The sequence below is a fragment of the Salmo salar genome, chromosome ssa11 (genome assembly GCF_905237065.1).
Source record: "Salmo salar chromosome ssa11, Ssal_v3.1, whole genome shotgun sequence".
NCBI lineage: Eukaryota > Metazoa > Chordata > Actinopteri > Salmoniformes > Salmonidae > Salmo > Salmo salar.
The window spans coordinates 79,343,051-79,358,536 of record NC_059452.1 but is presented as its reverse complement, the minus strand read 5'-3'; the positions used below and the strand labels follow the sequence as shown (position 1 = coordinate 79,358,536).

Genomic DNA, 15,486 nt, shown 5'->3' with positions numbered 1-15,486 from the left:
ATAAGTTTACTAATCTGAAACTGCCATTTGGCCTGTGAAATGGATGTCTCTCACTGAGGAAATTAAATTCAAAGCCTCTACTTCGTGTGTGCATCACTAACCTGTCCATCAACAGTATCATTCCACATCCCTCTGTTCCAACTGAACCTGTATCAAAGGCAACACAAAGTTCACCGAGTTGAGTGAAGGTTTACCGACGTGTATGAATTACTGTAAGGTAGTGCTGAGCGATTAACCAACATTTCATTTGAACCGAGCGACGTCGGTTCAATTACTTGAATTCCATTTAGTGATTTTTTTGGGGGGGGGGTGAACCCAAGGCGCAATTTCTTTAGAGAGAAATCAAATAATTCACGAGAGAAATCATGCCAATAACTATGTGGGACACTGGGCAGAAGGGAGTTCTAGTTTTCATTAAGCAAAGATTCAACCTAATTCAGAGCAACAACGTGGTAATTAACTACAATGACCATAATCCATTGTGCCTGTTTTTTCCAGCTCTGACCGAGATGGATACACTTTTACACCTGGTATGTTAGGTTAGATACACACAGACCGCATGAGAAAGGAATGTACACAAGACAACCAAAAGAGGGCTAGAGAGAGTGCTTGAAAGTATGCATTATTTACTTTGAAGAAGTACAATTATTTAGTCAAACAGCTTTGCAGTATACGTAGGCAGGTTAGCCTTAGTAAATAAGATGACTAAAGACAGTACAGTATGGGGGGGCACGTAGAACGTTGTCTGGCTGCTACTGCCTGAGCAGAGATGTGATGATGACCTAAGGAATAAAAAATAATAAAGTAATCAAATAAAAATTCATTAATATACACAACTAAAATGTTTTTTTTTAAATTTCATAGTAACTTCCTATTTTTCTATTCATGTCTACCCAATGCGGACCTGACAGAGACAATGGAATATTTTCAAGGTTTTTGCTTTGGAATTTCCATTAAAAAGCTAACAAATAATTATCATTATTTCATAAACATTAAAAGCATTAAAAAAATATTTGAAAACGTGGTTATTTTCTAATAATCTAACCCAAACCGAACCAACTTCAAAAAACACTAATCGCTCAGCACTACTGTAAAGTTTTATTATAAAACATTTAGGATGTTTGTACCTCATGCAAATGTGTATTTGTTTACAATGCATGTTTTTGTTCTTCAGAGGTAGAGATGTTTTCCAGGCATGTTTGTCACCAGCCATTGACAACCAGCTTGGGACAATTATGGCTCATTGTTCATAACCTAATGAGGATGCTAACGAGAACCATGTCCCTCTCTCTACAGTAGGGCTTCAAGGCATCTTCTCAACCTAACCCAAAAACTTTCCCTAAACCAGTCTAACTCACTGCATTAGTCATCCAATCAAATCATAACTGACCTTTGCCTATGATAACAATGCTTTGTCCCACAAATTCCAAATGGAAATTGCATTGTGCAGATGGATAAAGCTTTTATTTTAATCACAGTTATGTAAAATGAACGCGCTTCTCTGATCAACGTGATAACGAACTTCATAATGGTTCTGACTCGGCAGGCAATAATCTGTCTCTGCTCGGAGGACTTTAATGATTGGATGGGAGTTAATAAAGGAGAGCATGTGTTTTCAGCTAAAAGCAACTGAGTCCTGCATGTTGATGTGTTGAGAAATAAGTAAGTTTGGGGGGGGGGTACAGATGCTTCTCTTCCATTTTAGTTGTTAAATGTCACTGATTACGCTGCAGTTACTGTCGTCTCTTAGTATTGGAAATTCCGGCGTAGAACTCCTAATGAAAGGCGCTACTAATGGCTTTGGATTGATAAAGACAAGTTAAGCTTATTAACTTGACTGAAAAAGTGTGTGCTGTTGTCTGGTTATTGCAAGTCATTTTTTCTGAAGCGTTACAATAAAAAGGCTAGATATAACAGACACAATATGAAGGCACTTCGATAAGCTATTTGTAAAAGCACTTTGTTGAGACCTAATATTTAGTTCAAATGGATGCCTCTGCTCGTGCTATACTTCTACCTTATATACGATTTTGGCCCCGTTTTACTGATTATACAGCGTCTTCATTTGACTACAAGCAGTAAAAGGATTTATGGCAATATGCAGCTCATAGAACGTTGATTGCTTTTGGAACTTACTTGTCGATTGTTCATCATTACTGAATCTGACCGCTCAGCCGGATTTAGCTTATATCAGTAATAACAAGGCAAAGTCCAAGTCAAAACTCAATTGATTACCATATAATAAATCTTAGGCCGAAACGGTGCTTTTCCATCCAAACAATATGCCTCCATCCAAACATAATTAATCAAACAACGTCACAACTGTGGTCTAATAGCAATTTGTAACAAGTCGTGCAAATAGAAAATTAAATATAACATAAGCAATATATTTAGTTACCACAGCTGTTTTTTTGTACGTTTTTGCCCTAGTCTTCAAGACATGTCCATGCGTTTAAGTGGATTTGGACACAGCTAATTGTGCATTCTTCACCATAAATATTGTTGCCATTTACTCACAAGGGACTGTTCATTAGACTGTTTAGATTATAAAACAGGATAAATCTGCTCATTTTTAATCCTACTTCAAAGCATTTCAAATTACAATTGTATCATTTACATTTCCACCCAGTAGGAAATCCGTCTGCATGCCATGATTATAAATCTGTCATAGTTGGTACATGTTTATGATGCTCTGGGTGTAATTCCCCAGTAATGTTCCACTTTCTCAATGTTGTCTCTCTTTCTTCCAGTCTGTGTTGGTAATAACATACAGGGAGCCTGATAATCCAGAGTATAAAGAGTTTCAAGATGAGCTCCACATTAGAGCTCAGAAGGACTTTGATGTGAACATAGAACCCTCTCTGGTAAGTTGTTTGAAATCCTGCCACATCTAATCCACTGCTATAAAAGAGATCATTTATACATAGTAATTAATGGATTTCTTTGATTCATTAAAAACTTGACTCCTTCTTTGTGAAGATTAATGGCGTTTTGGTGTCTAACTGGGCTCAACCAGATATTTAAATCGAGATAGAAAGGGAGTAGAGCCATGCATATAAGGGTCAAGATATAATTCCATGCAAATAGTAAACAAAAGCTGCATTTGTGAATGAAGATTATGAAGACTACTCTCTTGCTGGCTGATGTACAGACCTCCATTCCTTTCAGATGGATTTCATCGCTGGCTGCTTCTATGATGGCTTTGTGATGTATGCTAAGGCCTTGGAGGAGACGATGGCGGAGGGGGGCTCCCAGAACGATGGAATCAACATCACACAGAGGATGCAAAACCTGCGATTTTGGGGTGAATATTATGAGTCGATCGTGGTGCTGCTTTTAGTTGACTTTGCAATCATCCTTTTTGTGTCAGTTGGGTAGGAAACCCATTTGCATTATGACAGATATGAAAAGTCTAAATGTGAAGGTTTTCTGTGTTTTTAAGGGGTTACAGGACTTGTGACCACAGACAAAAACAATGCTAGGAACACTGATTTCAACCTCTGGGCAATGACAAATCAGGAATCTGGAGAGTATGGGGTAAGTGATACTTCTGCAGGTAGATCTATTTATTTAACCTTTATTTAACCTTTATTTAACCTTTATTTAACCTTTATGTAACTAGGCAACACATCTAAAGCTTTGCTATTTTAGAAGCCACTCACAAAAAGACAACTTGCTATTTTGCTATCAGGCTTTTTTTTTCAGGCAAGTTAACGTTACAGTCACTTTAAAGTCATGGTAGTTATTACTATTCCAAAAAGGACCAATCGTTTATCAACATTACACAATTTGTTGCTAATTTACCCTAGTGGTAGACAGTGGACCATTTTATTTTATACTTTATGCAAATATGTTTGGATGAGTGGCCATAGGTTCACTATGACGAAGGTACTTTCAGGTTAGTTTTGAGTGTGACTTACAAGATAATCATTGAGTTCCCCAAGTAAACACTTGGCATTATCAATGTGTTTTCCTATGTGAACATTCAATAACAGTGTTCATTTTCAAATTCCTGCTTTTACAATATCCCACAGTGGAGATGGATGCAGAGCTATTCTTTTAAAGCCTCTTGTTTATTTATTGTTAATTGCTGTAGCCAACATTTCAATAGAAATGTATATTTCTAAACTACAAAAATATCTGTTGTCAAAATATCAATTTGTGCACTTTATGATTTATAAAATGGATCTGAATAGTAAACTCAGTGACAATAAATAATAACAGTGAGTGAGAGCAGTACTTTCGGGGGACCGATCTAATCCGTTCCAGATGTTAGTTTCCTGTAATTACTGTAACAAGAATTTCCCTCAATTACTCTCCGCATACTGAATTGGGGAGCTGAAAACCCAATGCTTTGCTTGTGCATTGCCAATTTGCCATCAATGCATTTAAAAACAAATGCTCAACATCATGCAGAGACTAAGGGCTATTACGGTTTGGGAGATATTCTGGGGTCATGACTCTTAATGATAAGTTGGGTATTTGATCAGAGTCCACTAACCTAACCAAAACTCCTTGATGTGAATAAATCACTGATTTAGAAAGACACTATTCTATTGAAACCAGCAGCTATTGAAGCCATTGATGACTGGTTGAGTTGAATGGCCCTCCTGCTCCTCAACAAACTTTTACAACCTGCATAGTTTTTATGGCCCTCTCAGTGGGGCTGCCCTTCTCCTTCACAGACTGAGTAGCAGGGAGGATCCAACCCAACATGCCTGTCTGGCCCTCCACTAGGGAGGCAGGCTATATTGACATTCTCCAGCGGCTGGTTAGAGACGTAGGAGTCATGTTTCACAATGCCCTTCTGTGACAAGGGAAGCTATTAACAGGGCTGGCAAATGCCATATCATCAAACAATAAAGCTCCTGCCGCCTGAGCTGAAAGAACACCGTTTCTCAGACAACCTTTTCAAAACTACTAATTTGTCTGAGAAGGTCAACGATAACCTGTCTTGCTTTATACATGAGTATATTGTAATGTTTAACATTTTAGTCATATAGTTATTTATTATGGGCATGCCCCCAAAACATTCAGGCCAAACTTTTGCTTTCTTCACTGATGGGCTTACATGTTTTAAAGGCATTGAAGGAGAGTAGCAGCAATTTTAATATTCAGCTTTAATGCTACTGTGAAATTTAAACAGGCTCTCATTTTCATAATACTCTGCGGTGTGATATTTATTGGAAGTGGGAGAAAAAGGGCTCATTTTGATTATGTAACATGCTTCTTATTCATCCCTCTGAATGTATCATTTGGCCATGGGAATCGAGTTTGTAAACAAAGCAAAAACTTTTTCTTGGTGTTTTGCAGCTTGTGGCCCATTACAATGGAACTAACAAAGAGATCATCTGGTCCTCAACGGAGAGGATTCATTGGCCCAAAGGGAGCCCACCTCTGGATAACCCACCGTGCGTCTTCTCTTCTGATGATCCCATCTGCATTGATGGTAGGTCAAGTAGGCTGGCTCCTGTACAAGTGATTTAATGGTTAAGTCAGGTGCTTATATAGTATTACAGCAGTTTGAATAATTATGTGAAGTGTTGTACCATCTTTGTTGATGCTACAGTTGAAGTCGGAAGTTTACATACACTTAGGTTGGAGTCAATAAAACTCGTTTTTCAACCACTCCACAAATTTCTTGATAACAAACTATAGTTTTGGCAAGTTGGTTAGGACATCCAAGTAATTTTTCCAACAATTGTTTACAAACAGATTATTTCACTTAAAGTTGACTGTATCACAATTCCAGTGGGTCAGAAGTTTACATGCACTAAGTTGACTGTGCCTTTAAACAGCTTGGAAAATTCCAGAAAATTATGTCATGGCTTTAGAAGCTTCTGATAGGGTAATTTACATCATTTGAGTCAATTGGAGGTGTACCTGTGGATGTATTTCAAGGCCTACCTTCAAACTCACTGCCTCTTTGCTTGACATCATGGAGAAATCAAAAGAAATCAGCCAAGACCTCAGAAAAAAAAATCTGGTTCATCCATTGGAGCAATTTCCAAATGCCTGAAGGTACCACATTCATCTGTACAAACAATAGTACGCAAGTATAAACACCATGGGACCACGCAGCCGTCATACCGCTCAGGAAGGAGACACCTTCTGTCTCCTAGAGATGAATGTACTTTGGTGCGAAAAGTGCAAATCAATCCCAGAACAACAGCAAAAGACCTTGTGAAGATGCTGGAGGAAACGGTACAAAAGTATCTATATCCACAGTAAAACGAGTCCTATATTGATATAACCTGAAAGGCCGCTCAGCAAGGAAGAAGCCACTGCTCCTAAACCGCCATAAAAAAGCCAGACTACGGTTTGCAACTGCACATGGGGACATAGATCGTACTTTTTGGAGAAATGTCCTCTGGTCTGATGAAAATAAAATAAAACTGTTTGTCCATAATGACCATCGTTATGTTTGGAGGAAAAAGGGGGAGGCTTGCAAGCCGAAGAACACCATCCCAACCGTGAAACAAAAGGGTGGCAGCATCATGTTGTGGGGGTGCTTTGCGGCAGGAGGGACAGGTGCACTTCACAAAATAGATGGCATCATGAGGCAGGAAAATTATGTGGATATAATGAAGCAACATCTCAAGACATCAGTCAGGAAGTTAAAGCTTGGTCGCAAATGGGTCTTCCAAATGGACAATGACCCCAAGCACACTTCCAAAGTTGTTGCAAAATGGCTTAAGGACAACAAAGTGAAGGTATTGGAGTGGCCATCATCACAAAGCCCTGACCTCAATCTTACAGAAAATTGGTGGGCAGAACTGAAAAAGCATGTGCGAGCAAGGAGGCCTACAAACCTGACTCAGTTACACCAGCTCTGTCAGGATGAATGGGCCAAAATTCACCCAACGTATTGTGGGAAGCTTGTGGAAGGCTACCCAAAATGTTTGACCCAAGTTAAACAATTTAAAGGCTATGCTACCAAATATTAATTGAGTGTATGTAAAATTCTGACCCACTGGGAATGTGATGAAAGAAATAAAAGCTGAAATAAATAATTCTCTCTGCTATTATTCTGACATTTCACATTTGGCACATTTGAAAATACGATGTAACAAGTGGTGTGTTGAATATATCTTCAAGAAGCCACAAGTTTGAGTTTAATTTAGGCTAGTGTGGCAGTACAATTAGTTATTTTTTAGGAATTTCAGGATTGTTGAAATGTTACTGGTGGATATTATGCCTGAAAGTGCTGGCAAAATAGCATACCCAAACACAGAATATATTAATTTCAGGAATGTATTGTGTGGTTTTTGAAAGCATAATTTGGTTCCCTGTATTTTCAGCTCACCTTCCAGTGCTGGGGATTGTAGCTGTTGGGTCTGGCTTAGCCCTCATCATTTTTGGAATCTCCAGCTTCCTCATTTACAGGTGAGTTGTTTTCTTCACGCAGGCTTGTGCTCTGAAGACGGAGTAGTTAAAATAAATATATTTCATCTTGGAGGGAGGGGTAGACAGAGAGAGAGAGGGAGCGATAGAGAATGAGATATTTATAAGGAACACAAAAGGTACCAGCATGGAATTGACATGACTGTTGCCAGGAGCAACCGCTCAGCAGCTGATTGTGCAGAAGTATGTCAGTTGCCAAGGCAAACTCCGTTACACTACCTGGCCTAAATACAGTGCCTTCAGAAAGTATTCACACTTTTTCCACATTTTGTTGTTACAGCCTGAATTTAAAATGGATTACATTGAGATTTTCTTGACACTGGCCAAAATACCCCATAATGTCAAAGTGGAATTATGTTTTTAAAATTATAATTATTTTCTTATAAAAAAAAGTATTCAAGTATTCAACCCCTTTTTTATGGCAAGCCTAAATAAGTTCAGGAGTAAAAATGTGTTTAATAAGTCACAATAAGTTGCATGGACGCTGTGTGCAATAATAGTTTTTAACATGATTTTTGAATGACTACCTCATCTCTGTACCCCACACATACAATTATCTGTAAAGTCCCTCAGTCGAGCAGTGAATTTCATATACAGATTGTACCACAAAGAGCAGGGAGGTTTTCCAATGCCTCGCAAAGAAGGTACAAAAATCTGACATTGAATATACCTTTGAGCATTGTGAAGTTCTTAATTACACTTTGGATGGTGTATCAATACACCCAGTCACTACAAAGATACAGGCATCCTTCCTAACTCAGTTGCTGGAGAGAAATGAAATCGCTCAGGGATTTCACCATGAGGCCAATGGTGACTTTAAAATAGTTACAAAGTTTAATCATCCAGGCTGTATCACATCCGGCCGTGATTGGGAGTACCCTAGGTACAATTGGCACAGCGTCGTCCAGCTTTGGCCGGGGTAGGCCGCCATTGTAAATAAGAATTTGGCTGTGATAGGAGAAAACTGAGGATGGATCAACAACATTGTAGTTACTCCACAATACAAACCTAATTGACAGAGTGAAAAGAACTCTGTTTAGCAAGGATCAAGAAACCATTGAATGTTGAAAACAATAATGGGCAATCCAGGTGTGGAAAGCTCTTAGAGACTTCCCAGAAAGACTCACAGCTGTAATTGCTGCCAAACGTGCTTCTACAAAGTATTGACTCAGGGGTGTGAATACTTATGTAGAGTTGAAGTCGGAAGTTTACATACCTTAGCAAAATACATTTAAACTCAGTTTTTCACAGTTCCTAACATTTAATCCTAGTAAAAATGTCCTGTCTTAGTTCAGTTAGGATCACCACTTCATTTTAAGAATGTGAAATGATAGAATAATAGTAGAGAGTGATCTATTTCTTTCATCACATTCCCAGTGGGTCAGAAATTTACATACACTCAATTAGTATTTGGTAGCATTGCCTTTAAATTGTTTAACTTGGGTCAAATGTTTCGGGTAACCTTCCACAAGCTTCCCACAATAAGTTGGGTAAATTTTGGCCCATTCCTCCTGACAGAGCTGGTGTAACTGAGTCAGGTTTGTAGGCTTCCTTTCTCGCACACGCTTTTTCATTTCTGCCCACCAATTTTCTATAGGATTGAGGTCAGGGCTTTGTGATGGACACTCCAATACCTTGACTTTGTTGTCCTTAAGCCATTTTGCCACAACTTTGGAAGTATGCTTGGGGTCATTGTCCATTTGGAAGACCCATTTGCGACCAAGCTTTAACTTCCTGACCGATGTCTTGATGTTGCTTCAGTATATCCACATCATTTTCCTTTCTCATGGTGCCATCTATTTTGTCAAGTGCACCAGTCCCTCCTGCAGCAAAGCACCCCCACAACATGATGCTGCCACCCCTGTGCTTCACGGTTGGGATGGTGTTCTTCGGCTTGCAAGCATCCCCCTTTTTCCTCCAAACATAACGATGGTCATTATGGCCAAACAGTTCTATTTTTGTCTCATCAGACCAGAGGACATTTCTTCAAAAAGTATGATCTTTGATCCCATGTGCAGTTGCAAACCGTAGTCTGGCTTTTTTATGGCGGTTTTGGAGCAGTGGCTTCTTCCTTGCTGAGCGGCCTTTCAGGTTATGTCAATATAGGACTCGTTTTACTGTGGATATAGATACTTTTGTACCGGTTTCCTCCAGCATCTTTACAAGGTCCTTTGCTGTTGTTCTGGGATTGATTTTCACTTTTCGCACCAAAGTACGTTCATCTCTAGGAGACAGAAGGTGTCTCCTTCCTGAGCGGTATGACGGCTGCGTGGTCCCATGGTGTTTGTACTTGCGTACTGTTGTTTGTACAGACGAACGTGGTACCTTCAGGCAATTTGGAAATTGCTCCCAAGGATGAACCCAGACTTGCGGAGGTCTACAATTTTTTTCTGAGGTCTTGGCTGATTTCTTTTGATTTTCCCATGATGTCAAGCAAAGAGGCAGTGAGTTTGAAGGTAGGCCTTGAAATACATCGACAGGTACACCTCCAATTGACTCAAATTATGTCAATTAGCCTATCAGAAGCTTCTAAAGCCATGACATCATTTTCTGGAATTTTCCCAACAGTTTAAAGGCAGTCAACTTAGCGTATGTAAACGTCTGACCCACTGGAATTGTGATACAGTGAATTATAAGTGAAATAATCTGTCTGTAAACAATTGTTGGAAGAATTACTTGTGTCATGCACAAAGTAGATGTCCTAACCGACTTGCCAAAACTATAGTTTGTTAACAAGAAATTTGTGGAGAGGTTGAAAAACGAGTTTTAATGACTCCAACCTAAGTGTATGTAAACTTCCGACTTCAACTGTACATACATGCATGCATACATACATACATACATACATACATACATACATACATACATACATACATACATACCTACATACATACATGCATGCATGCATGCATGCATGCATGCATGCATGCATGCATACAGTACCAGTCAAAAGTTTGGACACCTACTCATTCAAGGGTTTTCTTTATTTTTACTATTTTCTACATTGTAGAATAATAATGAATACATAAAAATTATGAAATAACACATATGGAATCATGTGAGATATTTTTCTGAGATATTTTTGTATTTAATTTTCAATAAATTAGCAAAAACATATTTTCACCTTGTCATTATGGGGTATTGTGTGTAGATTGGTGAGGAAAAACATTTTATTTAATCAATTTTGAATGCGGGCTGTAACACTGCAAAGTGTGGAATAAGTCCAGGGGTATGTATACTTTCTGAAGGCACTGTAGTTGAACGCCTGCATAGTTACACTCACATAATAGTCATTAACACGTTACTTTGTTATTTTTCTTTACACTGAATGTAGACTGAGATCTTTGGTTGATCCCCACTCGCATTGTATGAACTTTGCTACAAACCTGTTTGTGAACTGATATAGAGTTGTAGTCAATTTTCAGAAATAAGTTATAGTTTTGCATAATTGGCTTTTTAATTGCGGTGGCAAAAAAAAACACCCGTGTGCTTATGCATCTGCTGGGAAAATAATTGGTACTCTGAACCCTGTCTATCTAGAGAAACATGTGAATGTTTGCACGTGCTCTTGGTGCAGTTGGAGTTTTGAGCTGTAAATGAAAGCCTCTACTGTCACCCCAAATATTGATGTTAATATTGTTCGTCACAGGTGGAACCTTGATCATTCATATTAATTATGTTTTAAATATCAAAACATTAATTGGCCTCTCTATTTCTCAGAATGTTAATGACCACATCTTTATCATTACTTATCACAGTTTCTTTAAAATGTATGCCTTAGGAAATAGAGACTGAAAAGTGAAACAGTGCATATAGACATATTTTTGGGGCATTGGCTTTAAATGAAACTCTATGGTTTGGTCATATATGGGGTTCTCTTATACAAAATGTGAACACACATTTTCTCACAGACGTCACCATTTATTGTGTGATTTTCTTCCATGTGTATCGTACACCATTCAAAGGAGGGTCAGCTTGGCTTTCTAATGACGTCTGACTAGGGTTTAAATGTGTGTGCAGTGTGAGGGGGAAGTTGAGCAGAACCTACTCGGCTATGTAGTTTAATGGAGAGTTGGTCCAGCAAAGGTATTCACATATGGGATTTATGAAACAATAGAGCTAGTGTGGAGCCCCACACTCTGGTGCTGCGGCTGCCAGAGGCCTGCAAACGAAGGCCTTTAAATAGAAAAATACTTTTTGGGAAGAGACAATTGGTTTAATGGTGTTTCCTGCCCTGAAAGGTTGCGCTGCTCCCCTGCAATGATGTGAAATTTCCATTCTTCCATACGGGCACAGTCCAGAGAGCTTATATACCCACCGGCATGGAACAAATAACGTTCCACAAATCAACAAACAATCCATTTTGTATCTGGCTTTTGTTTTTACTAATTGTAGCTGATCAGACACTAACTTATCTTGTAGTTCTTATTGTTTGGTACAACTTATCTGTTTTTGAAGTTTCTGAATTTAAACCCAAGTTTCAGAATTTAAAACAAACTTACAGTTAATACAGTTTCCTGCTTAGTCAAGGAGTCACTTGAAAGCCCAGTGCCTTTTTTATACTCTGAACTGGCTGGAATGCAGGGCCATGGAGGTTTTCAATGTTAGGACCCAGCAAAAGGTTTTTGGACTGTTTGACTTGAAAATGTGCTCTAAAAGAAACAAATAATAGTCTCTTTTGGGGCCAACTCGGGTGGCTCAGTACAAGCATAAAATCCACCAATATGCAAACGCTGCAATAATCCACTGCCACCATCTGGAAGTGTTTTACACCTTTTTAGATTGGCCTGGAATGTGTGGGCTCTGCTCTTTTCAATGTGTCAAACTAATAAGGATTTCCCCCGCAAAATGCTCACTTTCTCAACATTTGAGCTATGCTTGAGGAAAATAGTTTGATTTTAAAAACATGGACTTTTCGCAGCAAATCGGTGAATGCTGAGAAACACCAGGTCCTGAGAGATCTGCACCAGATGTGTTGATTCACTTGGATATTTTTTTCCAAGTCTCGGAGTGACTGCCAGTTATACTGGTGTTTAAAAATAACACCAGAAAAAACGTACTGAAATCGGTGACCTGAAAATTAAAATGTCAATAAATATTTAAGTGGGCTATTTTTGGTCACATAGTATTTACTGTTGGCCTGTTAACTTGCAGTTATAGTAACTTGCAGTTCGATCAACATCATGGAGGAAGCATTGTAGCATTACATCATTACAGAGTTATTATTCACTATACCAAAACTTCAATTTGATCATTTGGTTTTAGTAGAGCTGTTTACAATTCAAACTATACCCTCTGACAGTGTTAGACTACTAAACCCAAATCATTCAACAACTGCATTTAACAGATAGTATCTGAGAAAATATCACTAACAAAAAGATGAATATCTCATTTGAAATGGCAAGTTTCAATTCTGTTGAAAAATCACAAATGCATTGCTCATCAGTAATGATTCTGTCATTTGTGTTTTACCAATCTGATGGCAACCATTCCATGCATACTGCATCTACATGTGAGCGTTCAGTTCTGTGCCTTTGTTGTAAACCCCTTTATTAATGTGTCCTCCTGCTGTTCCTGTTGAAGGAAACTGAAGCTGGAGAAGGAGTTGGCTGGAATGCTGTGGAGGATAAAGTGGGAGGACCTGCAGTTTGAGAGCCCCAACAAATACCCCAAAAAAGCAGGCAGCCGTCTGACCCTCTCACAGGTACGTTTGTCTCTGAAATATCCTGCCAAGACTCAAGAGTTCAAACCAATGAATGATCTGTAGTATGCAGTGTATCAGTCATTCAGAGCAATCTCATATTATGACATGCTGGTGGCCTAAAAGAGTTCCTCACAATTTGATCATAATATTGTTTTTCAATTTATCAGTAGTCCTGGCACTGCAGTGCGTCAGCGATTAAGACGTTGTTGTTTCTCTGTCAGATTAGAATTCCATTTTAGTCAGTGAAATGAAAGGCTCATCCTCTCTATAGACCTACAGTATCACAGAGGATAGATATCTGTCTCTGGGTGCTACTATTGATGTCATTATTGTTTAGTAGCAAACAAAATCGCAAACATGGCATTAACATGTATCTATTGTGTAGTTGCATGTCAGTGTCTGTACATACAGTATACCTTTTACACTGAGAGAGAAAAAGACAGAGAAGGAGTGAAAGACGGTCCAAATCATTTGTTAGTTTACACATTCTTGAAAGTCTTCCCAGTGGTTTATTGAAGGTAGCTGGGTTTGCGGTGGCAGACTCATGTTAAATGATTGTTAAAATATCCCCAAGTCTCTCCCATACATACATACATACATACATACATACATACATACATACATACATACATACATACATACATACATACATACATACATACATACATACATACATACATACATATGTTTTTTTTTTTTTATATTACAACAGTTGCTTCGAGAAAGAGATTTTGTTTAACAAAGTAATAGCTTGTCAACAAAATGATTGGCACCCCTGTTCTATTTTCATGTAATCTGACCACAGCACCACCTGGAGTTTGACAAACGGCGTCGGCACTTGGATTGGAACCGGTGCTTTGGTCAGGTGACATGAAAATAGAGCTCTTTGGCCACGCACACCAGTGGTGGGTTTGGGGTTGAAAAACACAAGCATATGCAGAAAAAGAAAAATGTGGTGGTGGATCTTTTTGATGTTTTTTCATCCACTGGTCCTGGGGCCCTTGTTAACAGTATCATGAACTTTACCAAGTACCAGGACATGTTAGCCAAAACCTGTTTGCCTCTGCCAGGAGGCTGACACTTGGATGCAAGTGGATCTTGCAGCAAGACAATAACCCCAAGCACTAATCAAAATCCACAAAGAAATGGTTAATTGGCCACAAAATCAACATTTTGCAATGGCCATCTCAGTTTCCGGACATGAACAACATTGAAACCCTGTAGTTTGAATTGAAGAGGGCAGTCCATAAGAGCAGAGGAGACCAAATAATATCAAGGATCTGGAAAGATTCTGTGGAGGAATGGTCTAATATCCTTTCCAATGTGTTCTCCCATTTCATAAAACATTATAGATAAAGGCTAAGTGACGGTATCCTCGCAAGGGGAGGGTGGGAGTATTGCAAACAGGGGTGGTACTAATTTTGACACGTTTTATAATATTTGTATTTTATTATTTGTTAAACAAAATCTGTTTCTCTGAGCAATTGTATTAGTATAAAATAACATCATTTCAATTTTTTGCATACAGTATAGCTCAGTATTTGTATTATTTTATAGTCTTTTTTTGCTCGTCTTTATCAAGGGTGCCAATAATTACACACTTACAGTACACATGTGCAGGCATTCATGCACACACATACACACACTTTCTTCATTACAAGTTTTCAGTCCAGTTCCTGGGATAAAACTGTGGAAAACATGTTGATTTTCAAAACCAATTTATTTTCCAGTATGCCATGTGTTGCCAATATTTGCATTATTTACAAATATGTAGTGCATGCTTACACTTAATATATTCCCTCACTCCCTTTTCATTCACTCTGTCCACACTCGTTCCTACACGTACATCTCCCCAGAATTCTGTTTTGCATATGAAAACATGCCAATTCTTCATTTACCTGGCAAATATACACTGAGACTTTTTCTAAAATGTTTTGAGATATGAATAAAATGTTAAAGCTATGAAAAGAACTCAACTGAATTGTAATAGTGAACATTGTATATTTGTACATTTAATAATAACCAAACTGAACCTAATTGTAGTGTACCTGAACATTTCTCTGACTGTATCTTATCTGAGAAAGGATACTTGTTACTCCTTCCAGAGAGGCTCCAGCTATGGCTCCTTGATAACTGCCCATGGAAAATATCAGCTATTTGCTAAAACAGGCTATTTTAAGGTAAGGCTTTCTGAGTTCTGATATTTTCAACTCCTGCTCACTCCTTCACACCCACACATGTGCATGCTCACAGACGAGATGGATAGGAGAGTGGGCGAGCTCCGCAGAGCTCAGCTCAGATGGCTGCTTTTAATGTGAGACACAGTGTGGTTCACATCCCACCTCGCATTATGGACACCACTAGCAACTTGTTGTTGT

General features: G+C 38.6%; 1 protein-coding gene across 1 annotated transcript in view; it reads left to right on the top strand.

Annotated features, from left to right (window-relative positions):
• npr2 (natriuretic peptide receptor 2) overlaps window positions 1-15,486 on the top strand; it is a 50,069-nt gene that overhangs the window by 5,642 nt on the left and 28,941 nt on the right. The window contains exons 3-9 of the mRNA XM_014128815.2: window positions 2,751-2,864; window positions 3,169-3,304; window positions 3,443-3,537; window positions 5,314-5,449; window positions 7,302-7,386; window positions 12,988-13,108; window positions 15,214-15,288. Of these exons, the coding sequence (XP_013984290.1) occupies window positions 2,751-2,864; window positions 3,169-3,304; window positions 3,443-3,537; window positions 5,314-5,449; window positions 7,302-7,386; window positions 12,988-13,108; window positions 15,214-15,288 (762 nt within the window). The remainder of the gene's footprint in view (window positions 1-2,750; window positions 2,865-3,168; window positions 3,305-3,442; window positions 3,538-5,313; window positions 5,450-7,301; window positions 7,387-12,987; window positions 13,109-15,213; window positions 15,289-15,486) is intronic.